Genomic DNA, 21,328 nt, shown 5'->3' with positions numbered 1-21,328 from the left:
TGCATACCGTGGAAACTGCAGCAGACTTTATATACATACAGAGATCATAAAACAATACCTCCTCCCACCCCACTGTCCTGCTGGTAATTACCTGGTAATTACCACTGTCCTGCTGCTATTACCAGCAGGACAGTGGGGTGGGAGGAGGTATTGTTTTATGATCTCTGTATGTATATAAAGTCTGCTGCAGTTTCCACGGTATGCATCCGATGAAGTGAGCTGTAGCTCACGAAAGCTCGTGCTCAAATAAATTGGTTAGTCTCTAAGGTGCCACAAGTACTCCTTTTCTTTTTGCAGATACAGACTAACATGGCTGTTACTCTGAAACCTGTGTGTTGTAGGTGCAGTGCAATGTCAGTTGGATCCACTGACTCAGAGGGGAGAATTTTGTCTCATGTTGATATATGGCCTGCCTTGAAGATTAGGGCTGAGTGAACAATTGATTATTTGGTCTAGGGACCAAACTGGAAAAAAATTAAAGAGAATAGATTTTTTAAAAACTTTTAGTTAGCTCAAAAAATCCCCCCTCAAAATAAAGAAAAATTGTTTCGAGTTGCTTGAAACATTTGGGTTGACTTGAAACAATGTTTCCCCCCAAGTCTTTCATTTCAGTTTGGTGATTTTGTTTTTCACCCGTGTGTGTGTGTGTGTGCGCGCGTGTGCATGTGCGCGTGTTTGTGTCTGTTTTACTTTGGCCAAATTTCAAAATGCAATACTGTTTTGAAATGAAAAAATGAAAACAAAATGTTCCGAAATGGTCAAAATGAACTGTTTTGACTTTTTTTCTAAAACTTAAAAAAAAAAAAAAATTAATCCAAAGCTATTTTGTTAAATTCCACCCGAATTTGCAAAGCTTCAGAGCCCTCAAAAATGAACTTTTTGTTGAAATTACTCTTTGCCAAAAAATGTTTGCCAAGCTCTGCTGAAGAGAACTTTGCCTTGTAAAGCATCTTAATGCTCCCATATTTTGGCAGTCTGAATCTGATGCAGGAAAACATGTTATTCCTGAGAGTTTGGAGAACTAGGTATTGGAACTAGGCCAGTCTTATTGGGATTTAGCACCAGTGATAACTGGTATCAAAGGATGTCTTTAATGGTCCAAGAATCATTTGAAATACCTACAGATTTGCAGCTAGGGTTCATATTCATATTTTCATCCATTCTGGGTAGGTTATTTTAATTCCATGCAATTTTTGTTTTTCAGGTGAGATGAAAATAGAGGTCCCATCTGGTCTATATTATCATTAAAGATCTTATTTCTTTCTTTGGGGTAGGTTCTGTCTTCTGGCCAAAACTTCTCCATCCCCAGTACTGTGCACTGGTTGACTGCCAACCTCCATCTCAGAGGTGGTTGTATTTTGGTCAGGCTGTATAGCAAACTTCATTCTGTATTTTTTGGGTGCCCAAAACGCCCATTAAAAGCCAACTCTCTCAGATAAGCCAGGTGGTGATGTATTAGCACTTCAGATGGACCCTTGCAATGGAACAATGTCTTTTTTTTTTTAAACTACCCTACCTTGTAGAAAGAGGTTCTCTATCCCTGGATTGCAGGTTGCAGACTGCACTAAACTGTCACGTGCGACTGACTTTCTACTTCTCCACACAAGGCATTTCCAGTGTATTGGATTTCTAATGTTTAATGTTCCGTGTACAATAGATATTAACAGGAGGCAAATGCTATACCCAGGCGAGCTCTCCATCGCTAAGGGAGAAGAAAGAGCGGTGAGCGTGTAGGTTTTTTTTTTTAAACTGAATGGCAATGGGAACCGGCTTGTTAAATGATATGGGCCAAATTCATCCCTTGTGTAAGTCCATGGTATTTCCTCTGCAATTAATGTGGCCCTGTGTGAATGTGACCCTCTTCTGTTTTGCACTTCTGATTAAAGGCCTGATTTTTAAAGAGGTTTGTTCCCAACCGCTATATTAATTGCATGTGTAAATCCTCCTATTTCAGTACTCAAGGATCTAATTTGTGGGTGCGGTTGGGCAATTAGGTATCTAAAAGGTAGAGTTTGCCACTGCAAATGCAAAATGGTTCCTGTCAGAACAGGACACATCTTTTAAAACGCTTCAGAAGGGTTTATCAGCCATGTGGAATTTCCAAATTTGAGTAAAAATTGCAAAAATCTCAGTGAAATTGCCACAATTTCCCCCCTTTTTTAAGCCAGTTCTTGAACTGACAGAAATGTTTTTAAAATGTTTTCAACAATTTTAAATTTTAAAAAATTGGGGAAATTTTTCAGAAAATAATTCCACATATAACATTAACAAATATAAGCCTCACAACATCTCGATGGGGCAGTGAAATATATGCCATTTTACAGATGGGAAGGATGAGGCACAGAGAATTAAAGTGGCATGCTTAAGATTTCTCAGGCCCAGGAATGTGGATGACTATGTCCTGAGCCATAATCATTAGTTTGTCTTTAATCTATGTTTTAAGATCTTTTAAAACTTAGGGGCTACTGTGTTCCTAATCTTTATTTGCACTGCAGGCTGTTTTGCGGGAACTTGCAAATAGTCCAGTCAATCCACAGTTAGTGAGTGGAAATACATATAGCTGGGTCCACTCTCCAGGCTTTCTCCCTGGGCGCGCTTGGTCCTTGCAGTTCTCACTCTATCCACGGATGGAGTCTGACAAATCATTTTATAAGCCCTCAAGAGGCATCTGTTTGTTCAACAGTAACACTCTTTTTATATACAAAAAGATTAGAATTTAGGGCAGGCCAGCATAGGGATATAACACATACTCTGTGTATTCAAGATGTGCCTGAAGAAAATACATGAATAGTACTGCCTCCCAGCTATTCCTAATGGCTCAGACAGCCCTTACTCATGTGGGTTATCACACTGAAGTCCAAGGAACTGCTCCCATGAATAAAGGTCACACCGTCAGGCACTTGGGGTATGTCTACACTGCAATAAAAAACCCATGGCACTAGTCTCAGAGCCTGGGTCAACTGACTTGGGCTCACAGGGCACAGGCTGTAAGGATAAAAATAGCAGTGTAGACATTAGGGCTTGGGCTGGAGCCCAGGCTCTGAGACCCAACCCCCTCGTGGGGCTTCCCCCAGCCCGACCACAAAATGTCTACACTGCAATTTTTAGCCCCACTGGCTGGCCCAGGCTCTTGGGGCTAAACTCAGCCATGCCAATGGTCTGTTGTTGCAGGGTAGATGTACGCTTACTGTTTATCACGCGTTGCTGGAACATTTGCTGGAATGACTTCTGGCCATTGTTGTTGCAAATTCTAGTAACTTCTGTTGGCAGAAATGCTTCTTCATCACATCCCCAGCTCATTAGGTCAGTAATGACCAAGCTAGGGATGGGTCTGACGCAAACGCATTCAGAGCTGGATCAGAACTCTTCCATCTGGTGCCTTCCTCTCTTCTATACAATGAGTCTGTGGTTGTAAGCCCTCTCCCTCTTAATAAGGGATCACCCTAACCTAGGTCCCCAAGCCATTTCATAGTGTTTAACTTCTCCCCCCCGACTCCAGCTATCAAGAATTGTGCCCAGGCACAGTAGCACCATCTCCTAGCTGATTGGCAGAACTGCTTCGCAACCACAAGCACTCAGAAAGCATGAGTCAGTCCCACAAAAACCATGAATTTAAAACATAATCAATCTGGAGTATTTATTTGCCTTGGGTGGTGGTGTCACATTTTCAAGCTTTTCTCCTCAACCATGAGGACTAGAAACTTACCTTTTATCTTAATGAAAGCTGGGAGCTTCATGTAATCACTTGAATCCAGGAGCTGGTTTTTCTTTTTCTTTTTTTTAAATGCCAAATACCATAGAACATGTGATCAAATCAGGAGACTTTGTGTGCAGGAGTTTCTGCACTTTGTACAGTTCTATGTAACACTTCATGTTCTTATGCTAAAATGCCATATTTCAAAGGGTTTTAAATATTTGGGTTTTTTTATATAAAAACACATTTTTGGTATCAAGTCAATAAGATCTAGTCTTTTATAGGCTCCCCTCCAGTTTTAAAGGAAGTTCTCAGCCCACCTCTATTATGCCACCTTTTTTTGTCCGTCTTTGGAGTTGGTCACTTAATGCAGGATTCACTAGCAAATGGTTCTTGAATTTGTTATGTATGTGGCATATACAGAGAGAATTGAAATGAAAACATAAAGTACTCTAGCTGGAAGGTTGCAATATAACACTACTTTACTTCTAAGACTCCAGAAAAACATACTGTAGCCAAAAACAGAGCGAGACAAAGCAAGCTGTTCCCTGGTTAAAACAGAGGCATGCCTCATTCTGTGTTGAATCTCTGCAGACTGACTGAGAACACAGACTGCATGCTTCCTTCAGAGCCCCCTAGCCTGCAAGCAGGACAAGGAAACCCCTTAGGATTTTAAGGGGAGAGCTTGTAATTTTAACAGTTTTCAGTACACTGCAGTTTTCTTCCTCCTTCCTCCCCACCACAATCCACCCATGCAGGTTGACTTTTCCAGTATTTTGTGTGGAATATTTTCCAGCCCTTGCCCTTCCCTGGTGTTGCGGAGAGTCCTGTTTCTGAATGGTTTAAAAAACATTTAACTGAATCCCCATAACTGAACCCAGGGAAGAAACTATCAAATTAACCATCATTAACGTTCCTGTATTGCAGAACAGAATCCAAAGTCTGGTCCCCTCTGGTGACAGAGGAAGGAAAGCCCAATCCATACAAGATGAATCTGGCTTCTGAACCCCAGGTAAGTAATAATGGGCTTGCGCTATTTGTTGTTTCCTCACTGTGCCCTGTCCCAGAGTGGCATATGACCTGATTCTCAGCAGTGCTAAGCACCTCTAGCTCCAGCTGATTTCAGTGGGAACAATGGCCTCAAATCTTAAAAGAGCGAGCAGACTAGCTGTGATAGTGCTAGGTTTTTAAGGCCCAGCTTCACAGAAGCCCTGGCTAGGCTGATTTAGTTGGGATTGATCCTGCTTTGAGCAGGGGGTGGACTAGATGACGACCTCCTGAGGTCTCTTCCAACACTAATGTTCTATGATTCTATGATCTCTGTGAGGGAGACTGAGCTAGTCCTTATTCTGAACTCTGTTGTGGACCAGCTGAGCTCTAACAAGGCTTGATGTGGTGCATGATGAGCTGTGTTTAGAAAGAGCCTTGTTTTTTCTTTGTACTCATTTTTGCCGTACTGCCCAGGATGTGCTAGGCACTTGTCAGGCCTAGTGAGAGACAGGCCCTGCCTCAAGGAGCTAGCAGCCTCAGACTAGCTTTGGAACGTGGCGTAGCCTGGAATGTCATTAGGTCCCAGTCATCATTCTATAGCCTCAGAATTGTTCTAGGTCAGGGCGGGAACACTACAGCCTGGGGCCACATCCGGCCCTCCGGACGTTTTAATCCGGCCCTTGAGCTCCCATAAGGGAGTGGGGGTCCGGGGCTTGCCCTGCTCTGGTGCTCTAGCCGGGAGTGGGTTTGGGGGCTTGCCTGCTCCATGCAGCTCCTGGAAGCAGTGGCATGTTCCTCCCTCCCACCCCCGGCTCCTGTGTGTCCCCCGCACGCTGCCCCCGCCCCAAGCTTCGCCCCTGCAGCTCCCATTGCCCGGGAAGCGCGGCCAATGGGAGCTGCATGGGTAGCACCGTGCAGAGCTGCCTGGCCACTCCTCCGTGTAGGAGCTGTATTGGGGACATGCCACTGCTTTCTGGAGCTGCTTGAGGTAAGCGCCACCCAGAGCCTGCACCCCTGACCTCCTCCTGCCCTCAAACCCCTTGGTCCCAGCCAAGAGCACCCTCCTGCACCCCCCAACTCCTTATCCCCAGCCCCACTCCAGAGCCCGCACCCCCAGCTGGAGCCCCCTCCCGCACTCCAAGCCCCAATTTTGTGAGCATTCATGGCCTGCCATATAATTTCCATACCCAGAGCTTTTCTAAATGACTTGCCAATGGTGAGCTGTTAGGGGCAGGGACTGTGTCTGTATATGTGTATATAACAGAATATAGGCCATAAATAACAGTCTGAGCACTTTAATCTTAACCATTACTAAGCTTGTTGGCTTTCCTAGATAAGAGAGGCCCCTAGGCAGGGTAGGGGACAAATGATTCATTCTCACAATGACTCATTTACGCTAAAAATGCAGGGACACTGACTAATGGGAAAGCTTTGGAGATGGGGGAGTGCCACCCTTTCAATTCCTTTGTGGTATGCGTAGCCCATTCCTGGGCACAGCTTTTGAAGCACACTGTGGCCTGTTTCAGTTCAATTTCAGTCAATTTTAGGGGAGAAAGGCGGTGAGGTTCCTTTGGAAGTCAATGGGATGTAGACATCCAACTCCCATTAGTACCTTCCCCCTTTATTGGCGTGGCAAAATGCACTAAGTGGGGCCAGACTTAATACACGAAGGCCCAATCCTCAAAGGTATTTTGGCTCCTAACTTTCATGGAACTCCATGGAAGCTAGAAGCCTAAATGTCTTGGAGTGTATAACACTTGGCCTAAGTGTTATAACCCATCCTATACAAAGATAATGTGTCCATTTTGCATCACTGTCCATTTGTGGCGGGGAGGAGCAGCCTTTGTTTTGTTTCATGCCAGGAGGTACAAATAAGCCTTGGGGGTTGACAGCTTTAAAAACAAAATTTCCCAATGTTATTTTCAGCCTCTGCCTGCGGCTGTGATTTGGCTCTGTTAGCAGGGTCCCGGTATCACGTGTCCCCTTGTGTCCAGTCCCCAAAGAATTTTGTGAGCCAAATTCAGATTGTTACACTTGTGTAAATGTGGAGTAACTGCAGTGAAATCAGAGGAATTGCTCTGGATTTGCACCGGTATAACAGATCAGAATCTGGCCCTAGAACTTCCCATATTTGAGGGTTTTTTCTAGCAAAATTAGAATATGTGAGAATAGTTCATTATGTAACCAGGAAAATACTGATTTGTCCTGCTACATTTATGTGGTAAACTTGTACCACAAAATGAGCCTTCATATAGAATAAGACCATCTTGATGCAGTAACTAGGAGCTGTTTGCCCAGGAGCTGTCCTGGATCTCATCTTTTTCCCTGTTCCCTGCCAAGCTGTGGGGATCAGTGTTCACGGTAGGCTAGCAGCTGATGTCCAGAACTTGCTGTAGCACTCCCCCCAGCCAACTCCTCAAGTGGCTGAGACAAGTAAAGCTGCTGCAAGCCACACAAGCTGGTAGGACAAATGTTAGGTTGGGAGGGGATAAGGCAGAGGTGGACATTATGGTTGTGGCAGGGGTGGGCAAACTTTTTGGCCCAAGGGCCACATCGGGGAACAGAAATTATATGGCGGGCCATGAATGCTCACAGAATTGGGGTTTGGGGTGCAGGCTCTGGGATGGGGCTGGAGATGAGGAGTTTGGGGTGCAGGAGTGTGCTCTGGGCTGGGACTGAGGGGTTCGGAGGGTGGGAGGGGGATCAGGGCTGGGGCAGGGGTGCAGGAAGAGGTGCAGGTTCTGGCTGGGAGTGCGGGCTCTGGGGTAGGGCTGGGGATGAGAGGTTTGGGGTGAAGAAGGGTGCTTTGGGCTGGGATCAAGGGATTTGGAGAGTAGGAGGGGAATGGGGGCAAGCGGTTGGGGCATGGGGAGAGGCTCAGGGGGTGCAGGCTCCAAGTCGCACTTATCTCAAGCGGCTCCTGGAAGCAGTGGCATGTCCCTTCTCCGGCTCCTATACAGAGGCACGGCAAGGCAGCTCTGCATGCTGCCCCATCCGCATGCACCACCTCTGCAGCTCCCATTGGAGTGCATAGAAGCTGGACCGTGGCCATGCTGCAGCTTCCCGGAGCCATGTGGTGAGGCCCCGGACCCTGTGCCCTGGCTGGAGTGGGGCTGAGCTGCATGTGTGTGGCCCTTGGCCCTGCTCCCTGGCCAAAGCGGGGGGCTGAACCATGTGGTGCGGCCTCGGCCAGAGCTGGGCCGAACTGTGCAGAGCAGCCCAGGCCCAGCGCCATGGCTGAGCGCGGCTGAGCTGCATGGTGCGGCTTGTGGGGTGGCTTAAAATAGCCTGCGGGGTGTAGTTTGCCCACCTCTGGGCTGTGGGTTCTCTGGTGGGTCTCTATCCTGTGAGTGTTATGGAGAGTTGGGGCCCAAACCACTTGGATTCACGCTTTCCTACCTCCAAACACTGGAGAAGTTCAGAGCTGGAGCTTGTGACTTGGCCACCTTGGCTTGGACTAGTCTTGTAGCATGCTCTGATACTACATTGCAGCACTACAGAATATTGTATAAACTCCATCCTTTGGAAGAGGTGGGTAGACATGACTCTCGAAGTACTAAAGATCCCCCAGCAGTTCTGTAAAAGCAAGGATAACCCAGGTGCTTGGCTAATGCTTCCTCTCCTAAATGAAGCAAGAACTAAATCCAAGGCTATGCGAGAACTATTGCTGAGCTTATACTGGCTGTTGAACTTACCTGCATAGTTGCTTTGCCACCAGCCTCTCTCTGCTTTGTAAATCACTTAAAAATGCTGAGAGGTGTGGATTCTTTTCAGTTTAAAGCAGGGGGAGACCAAGGGGCTCTCAGGAACTCTGGTGATGAGCACAATATAAACCCCTTAATAGACAGAGTAGGGACTGTGTAGTCCTGAAGTGCAGCCCTCGACTGTCTTGTTCCTGTATGCGCAGGATGAAAGAGTTTTGATCCAGGTTCAACCGCAGGTTTTTATTGCTTAAGAACTCAGGCAAGCAGTTTCTATTTGCTTGTAAAGAAAGCTCTAAGTGAAAGCAAACAAAGGGTGTGCCCCTTTGATTTTTCTGCCCTCAGCTCCCAACTGCCTGTTGATGCAGCTCTCCGAGACATGGAGGGCTGGAGGGGATCAGGAGAGGTCATTGAGGCAGGGCCAAGTATACCAGACCAACCCAGACCACCCACCCAGGGTCTAACCTGTTCTTAAAAACCTCCAATGATGGGGATTCCACAACCTCCCTTGTTACAGAGCTTAACTAACCTTATAGTAAAGTTAGAAAGCATTTTCTACTTTCCAACCTAAATCTCCCTTGCTGCTTTCTTGTTTTCCTACCTTCAGTGGACTTTGAGAACAATTGATTCCTGTCCTCTTTATGACAGCCCTTACCACATTTGAAGACTGTTATCAGGTCCCCCCTCAGTCTTCTCTTCTCAAGATTAAATGACCATTTTTTTAACCTTTCCTCACAGGTCAGGTTTTCTAAACCTTTTATAATTTTTATAGTGGCTGGCTCACCACAAAAGCAACTTCTCTCTCCTGGAATTGACACCTCCTCATCAATTATTGGGCGTGGACTACATACACCCTAATCGAATTGGCCCTGTCAGCACTGGTTCTCCACTTGTGAGGCAACTCCCTTCTCTTCATGTGTCAGTATAATAATGCCTGCATCTGTAATTTTCATTCCATGCATCTGAAGAAGTGGGTTTTTTACCCACAAAAGCTTATGCCCAAATAAATCTGTTAGTCTTTAAGGTGCCACCGGACTTCTTGTTGTTTTTATAATTTTTGTTGCTCTCCCCTGGACTCCCTCCAATTTGTCCACATCTTTGCTGAAGTTTGGTACTCAGAATTGGAAATGATACTCCATACCTAGGGAGGTGGTGGAATCTCCTTCCTTAGATATTTTTAAGGTCAGGCTTGACAAAGCCCTGGCTGGGATGATTTAGTTGGGGATTGGCCCTGCTTTGAGCAGGGGGTTGGACTGGATGACCTCCTGAGGTCTTTTCCAACCCTGATATTCTATGATTCTATGATTTCATGATCTTGAGGCCTCACTAGTGCTGAGTAGAGCAGAACAGTTACCTCCCATTTCTTACATAAGACACTCCTGTTAACACACCCCAGAATATTTGTCTTTTTTGCAACAGCATCATATTTTTGGCTCAGATTCCATTTTTGATCTACTCTAACCCCCACATCCTTTTCAGTGGTACTACTGCCTAGTCAGTTATTCCCCATTTTGTATGTGTACACCTGATTTTTCTCTCTAAGTAAAGTATTTTGCATGTGTCCCTATTGAATTTCATCTTGTTGATTTCAGACCAATTAGTTCTCCAATTTATCAAGGTCACTTTGAATTCTAATCCTGTCCTCCAAAATGCTTGCAACCCCTCCCAGCTTGGTGTCTTCTGCAAGTTTTATAAGCGTACTCTCCACTCCATTATCAAAGTCACGAATGAAAATATTGAATAGTACCAGATCTAGGCCAGACAGCTGTGGGACCCCATTGGATACGTCCTGGCAAAATATGGGCATCCCTGGATTAAAAGGTTACTTCCAATGTCTCTAGGCTTAATCTTCACATCAGGTTTGTCATCACTCTCTTCTTAGAACCTGGTTAAAAGTGAAGCCGGCTGCGGCAGTCTTAACAAATTGAGGCACTGGATAAAATCACCCTCTATCCTTTAGTATGTGAGCAGGACAAACTGGCACAATGAGGGAAGAGTTCTGCAATCCAAACCATAATCAGAAGAGCCCACTGACTTTGCCAGCACCTCTTTAAATGTCTTGAGCCAGTCTGCCAAGAAAAAGAGACTAATGACACGAATAGCACCGGCTTTTAATACGGTTTTGTCTGTACCCCTTTCAGTGACTGACTGCTGCAAGTGATACTTTGCAGCATAGACACTGTGACTGCAATGTCAACTTGAGAATGCTAATTTCTCCCGGAAATATGGCAAACGTGCCAAGTTAGCTAACTTGCGGCTCTGTGTGTGGAATAGCAAATTAGAGTTCATAGTTGCATTGTTGCCTGTTGCAAGTGGGTTTTTTTATCCATATCATACTCTGAGCAGAACATGCTGTCTATACCAGCCTTGCAAAACTTTCAAGAATTTTACCAGCATAGGCCTAATGAAATGATGACTTAACTTTTTACCAACATCATTGTACAAGTTATTATATTTTACTTTTGTTGGGTGAGTAGATGGTTTTTGTTGGACATGCAGAATCTTAGAAGCAACTAAGTGTCATTAATCATTATAACTTACTCATAATTAAAAATGAGTAAATTATTCCTAGCAATAGTTATAGAACTTTCATTTGTTCACTTGCAGAATAGATAGCATGTGTTTTGGGGTGGCTTTTTACTCTGCCAGAAGCATAGTTCTTGTGTATATGAGTGTGGGGGCCTTACACAGAATGAACAGTTTTGGTCCCATATTACATACACAACTATATGTGGTTCATTTAGGGCCTGATCCAAAACCCCTTGAAGAAGATTCTCATTGTCTCCAAGAGGTCCATCTTAGGATGTACAGAGAGCAATCATTCAAATGAATAGCTAAGACTGTGGGATGTTTAGTCCTAGAGAGTTATAGCCGTGGTTGCATATGTATCCCATCATAGAGTGATGATAAAACCAGCTTTTACCAAAAAAGCCTGTAACCCTCCAGTAGCGATGGGTCAGCTAGCTGATGTAGTTCTGTGTTGGGTGTGACTGTTAACTTTGGAGGATGGAAATAACGGGTGTATTTGCTCAATTATTTCACTTGTGCTTCTCAAGGGTGTCACATTCAACATCTGTTTCCAGTGGAATCCCTTTTTCCCCTCCAGTGGAAAGGATGAAACCACCAGAACCACCTGCCCTCTGTGCTTCATTTCCCTGTTTCATAGGGATCCCAATAGGAGAGGAAGGATGACTTGCTGGTTAAGGTACTGAGTCAGAACTGGGGAGATCTGGGTTAAATTCCTGGCCCTGCCACAGACTCCATGGATGACCTTGGGCAAGTCACGTAGTCGCTTTGTGCCTCAGTTTCCCAATCTATACAATGGGGACTAACACTTCCTTTCCCCCATCCTTTGTCTGTCTTGCCAATTTAGAGTGCAAGCTCTTTGGGGCAGGGTCTGTCTCTTACTATGTGAAGTGCCAGCACAGTGGGGCTCTGATCTCAGTTTGTGCTTTTAGGCATGTCTGTATTCAAATAATAATAAGCAGATAAAATGGGCTGTGAGAGCAGCTTCAAGAGTGTTCTAAGCTGCAGTAGTTTCCAGGTGATCTGGCCCATTTCTCAAAGGATCCTCTCTTCCTACTTTGAGGCAGAAATATTAGAACATCCCCAAAAAATCTAAGTGGAAGATTCAGGTTTAAGGTTAATTTAAGGTTTAAGGCTCCTTTAACCAAAAATTGTGTAAACTTAACAACAGAACAGTGAATTTTGCTTTGTCTTAAATAAGACATAACCTGCAGAAACATGTTCTAGTTACTTCTGAGAGTGAATAGCAACATTCAGGTGATGGCTGAAACAGCCAGCCACATGTATCAACTTTCCCAAGGTTTCCTTAGACAGCGTTGCTCACATCCTATGGGGTGATGTAATTGTTTCCATTTTGTATATTTGTCTCCATGGAGATTTAGAAGTCACAAAGTATAGAGTGTGGGTGTGTTGTTGATATGACCTTTGATAAGGCCGTGGGTGTACTAGCAGTCTCTGTGAAGCAATAGTCTATAACGTAACCATCTCCAGTTGGAGATGGCTGAACTTTGTTGGCTTTTGGTGACCTCCTGTTTTTCTTTGTTTAGGCGGCATTACTACATGGGTATGGAATGCTTTAGGAAAGTCAGAGAGAGAGAGGATGTGGGAAGCTAGTCAGACTGCTTTGTCCCCTTGCCTCCCCCCATCAAAAAAATCTTCCAAATTTCTACTCTGCTTTCAAAACATGAGAAAAGCTTTTGGAAGGATGAGAAAAGGGTAAGGTTATGTGAAGACACTCTAATCCCCAATAGCCGTGACACATTCCATGGATCCCCAAGAGAGATGGGAGCTCAGACAGATGGTGCACTGGGGATCAATGAAAGAGTTGGCTGCAGTACCTTTGTTTTTGAAGTTGCTAAATCTTTGGCTTAAACATGCTTCTGTAAACTGTGCTCTTAAAGGCACAGGCGCAAAGCTAGCACTGTGTGTGATTGTGTGCTGGGAGTGATGGGTTTAAGCTGAGAAGTTTGGTTTCAGTGAGACCTGAAATGGGATTTCAGCAGCTTCCTTGCTGTAGCACTGCCTTGCATGGGGCAGCACACCTGCCCCCCAAGAGCACAGAGGGGAGGCAGCGGTATCTCTTTGAGTGCTGCTGAAGGAGGGGGGTAGCAAGGAACCTTGTCCCTCCTAGTACAGCTTTTGGCTTCACTTGGAAAGGAGAGTGGGGGCGAGGCAGGAATGGAAGAAGGGGGGAGAATGGAAGCTTTGACTGTAGGGAAGAAGAATCCTGCTCCTCGATCCCTTTATTTTCCCTGTGTGACATAACCCCTCAGAATTTCCTGTTCCTTGTGGTGATGAGGTCACTGCTGTTCACCGCTGCTACAAAACCAAAAAGGCCCGGTCAGACTCTAATATACTTGAATGTGTTGCAGGCCCAGTTCTTCCTAGGATCATGCAGGAGCTCCCGTGAATAGCGTTGGCTATTCATTCCCAGCATGTTAAGAGTGCGGGGCATAAGGGGGGACCTTTTGATTTGCTGGGATCACCCGATATTGGACGGAAAGTTCTGGTTTTTCACTAATAACTAATGTGCACCAGACCACATTCCTCCCTGGTGTGACTCCAGTGAAGCAAGCTGATCAGCCTGGCTCACACTCTGAGCACTTAGCACTGTCTGAGTGGCTTCACTGTGAAGTTGCATAAGAACGGCCCTACTGGCTCAGACCAAAGTTCCACCTAGCCCAGTATCCTGTCTTCTGACAATGGCCAATGCCAGGTGTCCCAGAGGGAATGAACAGAACAGGTAATCATCAAGTGATCCATCCCCTGTCGCCCATTCCAACTTCTGGCAAACAGAGACTAGGGACGCCATCCCTGCCTATCCTAGCTAATAGCCATTGATGGACCTATCCTCCATGAACTTATCTAGTTCTTTTTTGAACCCTGTTATAGTCTTGGCCTTCACAATATCTCTGGTAAAGATCATGGGAAGTGCCTGATCTCCCTAGCCAGTGACAGCCAGTAGTGGCTGTGGCTGTCTTCGGGGCATACTGACGCAAGAGCCCCCCTTCAGGGGAAGCAGCTGTCTCAGCACCATGCCTACTGGTGGCGACAAGCAGTGATTGTGAGGGAGCTCGCAGCTGCCGCTTTGATTTTGTTCAGCTCTGAGTAGAGTGGGAGGAAACTCCCTTTGTTTTCCCCCTCTGTTTTCTCTGCCATGCTGCCTTCTGCCAAAAGTAGGAAACGCTGATTGTCTTTCTGTTCTGGGCTTAAAGACTTTTTCCACAAGGCAGATTGTCATAAAATCTGGCACCATGAATTGTGATTGGTGATCTCTGCTCAGGAAAGATCAGGACCTAGAATAGCTGGTCAGTGCAATTTCCTGGTGCAAGTGCTGGAGGCACCAACTAGAGGCAGAGCTCTTCTTGACTTGCTGCTCACAAACCGGGAAGAATTAGTAGGGGAAGCAAAAGTGGATGGGAACCTGAGAGGCAGTGACCATGAGATGGTCAAGTTCAGGATCCTGACACAGGGAAGAAAGCAGAGCAGCAGAATACGAACCCTGGACTTCAGAAAAGCAGACTTTGACAACCTCAGAGAACTGATGGGCAGGATCCCCTGGGAGAATAACATGAGGGGGAAAGGAGTCCAGGAGAGCTGGCTGTATTTTAAAGAATCCTTATTGAGGTTACAGGGACAAACCATCCCGATGTGTAGAAAGAATAGTAAATATGGCAGGCAACCAGCTTGGCTTAACAGTGAAATGCTTGCTGATCTTAAACACAAAAAAGAAGCTTACAAGAAGTGGAAGATTGGACAAATGACCAGGGAAGAGTATAAAAATATTGCTTGGGGATGCAGGAGTGAAATCAGGAAGTCCAAATCACACTTGGAGTTGCAGCTAGCAAGTGATATTAAGAGTAACAAGAAGGGTTTCTTCAGGTATGTTAGCAACAAGAAGAAAGTCAAGGAAAGTGTGGGCCCCTTACTGAATGAAGGAGGCAACCTAGTGACAGAGGATGTGGAAAAAGCTAATGTACTCAATGCTTTTTTTGCCTCTATCTTCACAAACAAGGTCAGCTCCCAGACTACTGCATTGAGCAGCGGAGCATGGGGAGGAGGTGACCAACCCTCTGTGGAGAAAGAAGTGGTTTGGGACTATTTAGAAAAGCTGGTCAAGCACAAGTCCATGGAGCCTGATGCGCTGCATCCGAGAGTGCTAAAGGAGTTGGCGGATGTGATTGCAGAGCCATTGGCCATTATCTGTGAAAACTCATGGCGATCGGGGGAGGTCCTGGATGACTGGAAAAAGGCTAATGTAGTACCCATCTTTAAAAAAGGGAAGAAGGGGGATCATAGAATCATAGAATATCAGGGTTAGCAGGGACCTCAGGAGGTCATCTAGTCCAACCCCCTGCTCAAAGCAGAACCAATCCCCAATTTTTGCCTCCTGATCCCTAAATGGGCCCCTCAAGGATTGAACTCACAACCCTGGGTTTAGCAGGCCAATGCTCAAACCACTGAGCTATCCCTCCCTCCAGGGAACTACAGGCCAGTCAGCCTCACCTCAGTCTCTGGAAAAATCATGGAGCAGGTCCTCAAGGAATCAATCCTGAAGCACTTAGAGGAGAGGAAAGTGATCAGGAACAGTCAGCATGGATTCACCAAGGGCAAGTCATGCCTGACTAATCTAATTGCCTGCTATGATGAGATAACTGGCTCTGTGGATGAGGGGAAAGCAGTGGACATGTTGTTCCTTGACTTTAGCAAAGCTTTTGATATGGTCTCCCACAATATTCTCGCCAGCAAGTTAAAGTATGGGCTGGATGAATGGACTATAAGGTGGATAGAAAGCTGGCTAGATCATCGGGCTTAGTGGGTAGTGATTAATGGCTCCATGTCTAGTTGGCAGCCGGTATCAAGCAGAGTGCCCCAAGGGTCAGTCTTGGGGCCGGTTTTGTTCAATATCTTCGTTAATGATCTGGAGGATGGCGTGGACTGCACCCTCAGCAAGTTTGCAGACAACACTAAACTGGGAGGAGTGGTAGGATACGCTGGAGGGTAGGGATAGGATAAAGAGGGCCCAAGGCAAATTAGAGGATTGGGCCAAAAGAAATCTGATGAGGTTCAACAAAGACAAGTGCAGACTCCTGCACTTAAGATGGAAGAATCCCATGCACCGCTACAGACTAGGGACTGAATGGCTAGGCAGCAGTTCTGCAGAAAAGGACCTAGGGGTGACAGTGGACGAGAAGCTGGATATGAGTCAACAGTGTGCCCTTATTGCCAAGAAAGCTAATGGCATTTTGGGCTGTATAAGTAGGGCCATTGCCAGCAGATCAAGGGACATAATCATTCCCCTCTATTCGATATTGGTGAGGCCTCATCTGGAGTACTGTGTCCAGTTTTGGGCCCCACACTACAAGAAGGATGTGGACAAATTGGAAAGAGTCCAGCAGAGGGCAACAAAAATGATGAGGGGGCTGGAACACATGACTTATGAGGAGAGGCTGCGGGAACTGGGATTGTTTAGCCTGCAGAAGAGAAGAATGAGAGGGGATTTGATAGCTGCTTTCAACTACCTGAAAGGGGGTTCCAAAGAGGATGGATCTAGTCTGTTCTCAGTGGTAGCAGGTGACAGAACAAGGAGTAAGGGTCTCAAGTTGCAGTGGGGGAGGTTTAGGTTGGATATTAGGAAAAACTTTTTCACTAGGAGGGTGGTGAAGCACTGGAATGCGTTACCTAGGGAGGTGGTGGAATCTCCTTCCTTAGAGGTTTTTAAGGTCAGGCTTGACAAAGCCCTGGCTGGGATGGTTTAGTTGGGGATTGGTCCTGCTTTGAGCAGGGGGGTTGGACTAGATGACCTTCTGGGGTCCCTTCCAACCCTGATATTCTATGAGTGTGGGGTGCATTGAAGGAACCCTCTCGAGACCTAGGGATGAAATAGCAGGCCATGTTCGAGGTTAGGGTCGTAGTGCATGGTTAAAACAGGGTGATGTGCTGGTACAGTGGACTGGCTTTGTAGGGATGTGAAGGGGGGATGCTGCACTCTAGTAGTGCTGGCTCACAGAGGCAGTAAGGCCCCTGCTATGCTGCTACCATTAGCTGCCACAGACTTTCTCTTTGTGCCCAAGTGGTAAGAGGGCTGTAGATTCTGGAGCTGGATTAGGGGTCAAGTCCTGACTCCACAGAGAAGGAATGTCCAATTTGATATAATTGTCTGTCTGCAGTTTAGGAACTCTTTTTAGGCTGGGGACAGGACTGGAATAGCTGGGCAAGGGAGCTACCTGTCCAGGCCAGAGTGCATTGGCAGAGCTATGTGGAGGGGTGGGATTTTGTAGGGGGTGCTGCTGGTGGTCAGGACTGAAACGGATTGGTATAGCTGTGTGCTTGGGTTGTCTTGGGGTGGAGGGGTGCGAGTGTTTGCATGACACCTTGCCCACACAGAGCCTATCAGTAGAAAGTGCTGTCAGTTCTTCTTTCTCATAAGCATGTAAACCAGTTTCTCTCCTTTCTTCCGTGCACCCTTCTCCTTAAAAGAAGATTCCTTCCCCAGGTACAGCTAAAACTCAGGTACTTGATAGCTGTTGTTCATCAACTGACAATTTGTGCCTGCCACCTTATAGCAGCTGATAACAAGCTGTGGTTCCAGATCAGGCTCTCAGTCCAGGCCTCCATTGCATTCTCCAAATTGGAAGAAACTTGGGCTTTATTTTTCTTTTCATCAAGGGAGGTTTTTCAGAAGCACCTAAGGGAGTTGAGGATACAGCTTCCATTGAAAGTCAGTGGAATTTGTGCTCCCAAGCCACTGAAAGATTGTCTATGGGGTGGTAAATTTTATCAGTAAGGAGTCAAGTATCAGAGGGGTAGCCGTGTTAGTTTGGACCTATAAAAGCGGCAAAGAGTCCTGTGGCACCTTACAGACTAACAGACGTATTGGAGTATAAGCTTTCGTGGGTGAATACCCACTTCCTTGGATGCATTAGTCTATAGGGTGCCACAGGACTCTTTGCCATCAGTAAGAGTGAATTTAAACTGCTTTAGTTATACTGATATAACTCCCCCTATAGATGCTTTTCCTCCAGGATGAGGGGCTGTTTCAGGTTAGCTTGTATCACATAGGGAAAGGGTTCAAACTAAGGGTTTATCTAATCTTGAGAATTAATTTGGATTAATATAGCGTGTGAATTTAAAGCACAATAGCTATTCCAGAGTAACTCCTGCTATAGACCAGTCCTATGCTGGAAAAAAGCCACTCTTATTCCACAATAAGAATGTCCACTGAGGGTTTGTACCAGTTTACCTATACTAGTATGATTACACTGGAATGTTTTCCCGGTATAGACAAGCCCTTAGGTACTTCTGACAATCCCACTCTGAGGCTTCAGTGTTTGCTGTTTGGTCACCCTCCAAAGCAAACCTGCCAAGAAAGCTAAACACCACCAAACCCACTGCTTCCTGGGGTCACCAGATGGTAGCCAGGAAAGTGAGCCAACGCGGTCACACAGGATGGGTGGAGCAGAATGCTGCAGGATCTGCCTCCAGGTAGTACAAGTGTCCCAGGAAAGAGCTGATATTAGTCACGTTTCTCATTAACGAGATGCTGGGAAAGGAAATGTAATCAAGAAAGAACTAACATGCTGGGGAAGTTCCTTTCCTGGACTGGACCGGAGCATTTCCTTCTATTTTGCCATCTGCTTTTCCTTGGTGTAATGAACTGGTATTAAAACACATAATGCCCAAGAGCCAGTTATTTAGTGCTGTCTTCCCCACCCTACCTTGTTATAACACTCTTGTAAACTCAGTAACTTTTAAAGTATTGCAAACCCCAAGTGTTCAAAAAACATGAACCACCCCCTCAAAAAGGAATATATTTTGGGTTCTTTTTATTCATCATCATATGTTTGAGCCTTTAGGAGCCACCTTTTCAAACTTTCCTCTGAAACCATGAAGGCTAGAAACTTACTTTTTTTTTTAAAATGAAAGCTGTGATTCTTGTGTGATCACACGACTACAGGAGCTGGAGCTTTAAGAAAAATGCCAAATATTGCAAGAGTTGGCAACTGAGCCAAACACCTTTGCCAGGACAAATGAGGTACTGATATCCTATATCTTGACAGGTTTCAGAGTAGCAGCCGTGTTAGTCTGTATTCGCAAAAAGAAAAGGAGTACTTGTCGCACCTTAGAGACTAACCAATTTATATGAGCATAAGCTTTCATGAGCTACAGCTCTTCATCAGATGCATACTGTGGAAAATACAGAAGATGTTTGTTTTTATACACACAAATCATGAAAAAATGGGTGTTTATCACTACAAAAGGTTTTCTCTTCCCCCACCCCACTCTCCTGCTGGTAATAGCTTATGTAAAGTGATCACTCTCCTTACAATGTGTATGATGATCAAGGTGGGCCGTTTCCTACTACAGGACAGGCCTAACAAAGAAAATAACAGAACGCCACTAGCCGTCACCTTCAGCCCCCAACTAAAACCCCTCCAACGCATTATTAAGGATTTACAACCTATCCTGAAGGATGACCCAACACTCTCACAAATCTTGGGAGACAGGCCAGTCCTTGCCTACAGCTAGCCCCCCAACCTGATGCAAATACTCACCAGCAACCACATACCACACAACAGAACCACTAACCCAGGAACCTATCCTTGAAACAAAGCCCGTTGCCAACTGTGCCCACGTATCTTTTCAGGGAACACCATCACAGGGCCTAATAACATCAGCCACACTATCAGAGGCTCGTTCACCTGCACATCTACCAATGTGATATATGCCATCATGTTCCAGCAATGCCCCTCTGCCATGTACATTGGTCAAACTGGACAGTCTCTACGTAAAAGAATAAATGGACACAAATCAGATGTCAAGAATTATAATATTCATAAACCAGTCAGAGAACACTTCAATCTCTCTGGTCACGCGATTACAGACATGAAAGTTGCAATATTACAACAGCAAAACTTCAAATCCAGACTCCAGTGAGAGACTGCTGAATTGGAATTCATTTGCAAATTGGATACAATTAACTTAGGCTTGAATAGAGACTGGGAGTGACTAAGTCATTATGCAAGGTAACCTATTTCCCCTTGTTTTCCCAACACACACCCTTACTCAGACGTTCTTGTTAAACCCTGGATTTGTGCTGGAAATGGCCCACCTTGATTATCATACACATTGTAAGGAGAAAGAAAAGGAGTACTTGTGGCACCTTAGAGACTAACCAATTTATATGAGCGTATGCTTTCGTGAGCTACAGCTCACTTCATCGGATGCATTTTCTTTTTGCGAATACAGACCAACTCTGAAACCTGTCATTGTAAGGAGAGTGATCACTTTAGATAAGCTATTACCAACAGGAGAGTGGGTTTGTTTGGGGTGGGGGGGGGAACCTGGATTTGGGGTGGAAATGGCCCACCTTGATTATCACACATTGTAAGGAGAGTGGGTGGGGGAAGAGAAAACCTTTTGTAGTGATAAACACCCATTTTTTCATGATTTGTGTGTATAAAAACAAACATCTTCTGTATTTTCCACAGTATGCATCCGATGAAGTGAGCTGTAGCTCACGAAAACTTATGCTCAAATAAATTGGTTAGTCTCTAAGGTGCCACAAGTACTCCTTTTCTTTTTGCCTATATTTTGAGTTCACTACATGAAAGCGCTAGTCTACCTCTGCAGATGAAGTTAAAAACAAAAAACCAAGGTAGGACAGTGCAACAGAACGCCTGGCTAAAACAAGTGAGCAGTACTGAAGCTTCTCCCTAATGTACTGCAATCACATCTCCCTCTGTGACTCCCAGGGAGGCGGGCAAGCAGGGCAGTTGTCCGAGGTGCCAACTTTCATGGGGTGCAGAATTGCTCTGCTGCTCAGCTTTTCCCCCCCTTCCATTCCAATTCGGAGTGGGCACAGCACCGAAAATGTTTCTCACCCTGGTCGGCAAAATTACTAGGGCCATTCCTGCTGTACTCAGTTTCCCTGCTCTCCTCTTTCTATATATTTTCCATAGTTGATCTCATCAACTACTCACCACCTCTTTGCTGATGCCTCTCAAATATTTCTCCGTCCCCCGTCCTTTCCATCTGTGTACAGTTTGGTGTGTCCTGTGCAGCCACTGTATCAAACTAAACCCCCCCCCTCCCCCCCCCCCCCTGTAGTCAACAACTGCCCTGCAGCTTCCAGCCTCATCCTTGACTCCCTCTCCTGCCTTCTCCATGAAGTCCTGACTTTCCACTCTTCCTGTATACATCTGCCTTCTCTGCCCCAACTTTTAAAGCTTTAGTCTTGCATCATGGTTGTGTGTTACTGCAGTCACCTCTTAGGCCATTTTCTTTTTCCCCTCTCTCTGCTCGGACAAGAAAAATAGACTTGATGGTTCCACTTTTTGTTCACAGTGCATTTATCTTCAGTGCTGCATGTTAGGGGGCTTATTCCTTCACCCACTCACTTCCCTGGTCCTTCTTG

At 45.6% G+C, this 21,328-nt stretch overlaps 1 protein-coding gene across 4 annotated transcripts in view; it reads left to right on the top strand.

Annotated features, from left to right (window-relative positions):
- Positions 1 to 21,328, top strand: part of PDLIM1 (PDZ and LIM domain 1) — a 92,188-nt gene that overhangs the window by 50,476 nt on the left and 20,384 nt on the right. For all 4 annotated transcript variants that reach the window (XM_073352760.2, XM_073352764.2, XM_073352761.2 and 1 more), the window contains exon 3: positions 4,622 to 4,706. In XM_073352760.2, the coding sequence (XP_073208861.1) occupies positions 4,622 to 4,706 (85 nt within the window). The remainder of the gene's footprint in view (positions 1 to 4,621; positions 4,707 to 21,328) is intronic.

The sequence above is a fragment of the Lepidochelys kempii genome, chromosome 7, assembly GCF_965140285.1.
Source record: "Lepidochelys kempii isolate rLepKem1 chromosome 7, rLepKem1.hap1, whole genome shotgun sequence".
In the NCBI taxonomy this organism is placed as follows: Eukaryota; Metazoa; Chordata; order Testudines; family Cheloniidae; genus Lepidochelys; species Lepidochelys kempii.
The sequence above is the reverse complement of the archived record's forward strand: the minus strand, read 5'-3'. Positions and strand labels throughout refer to the sequence as shown.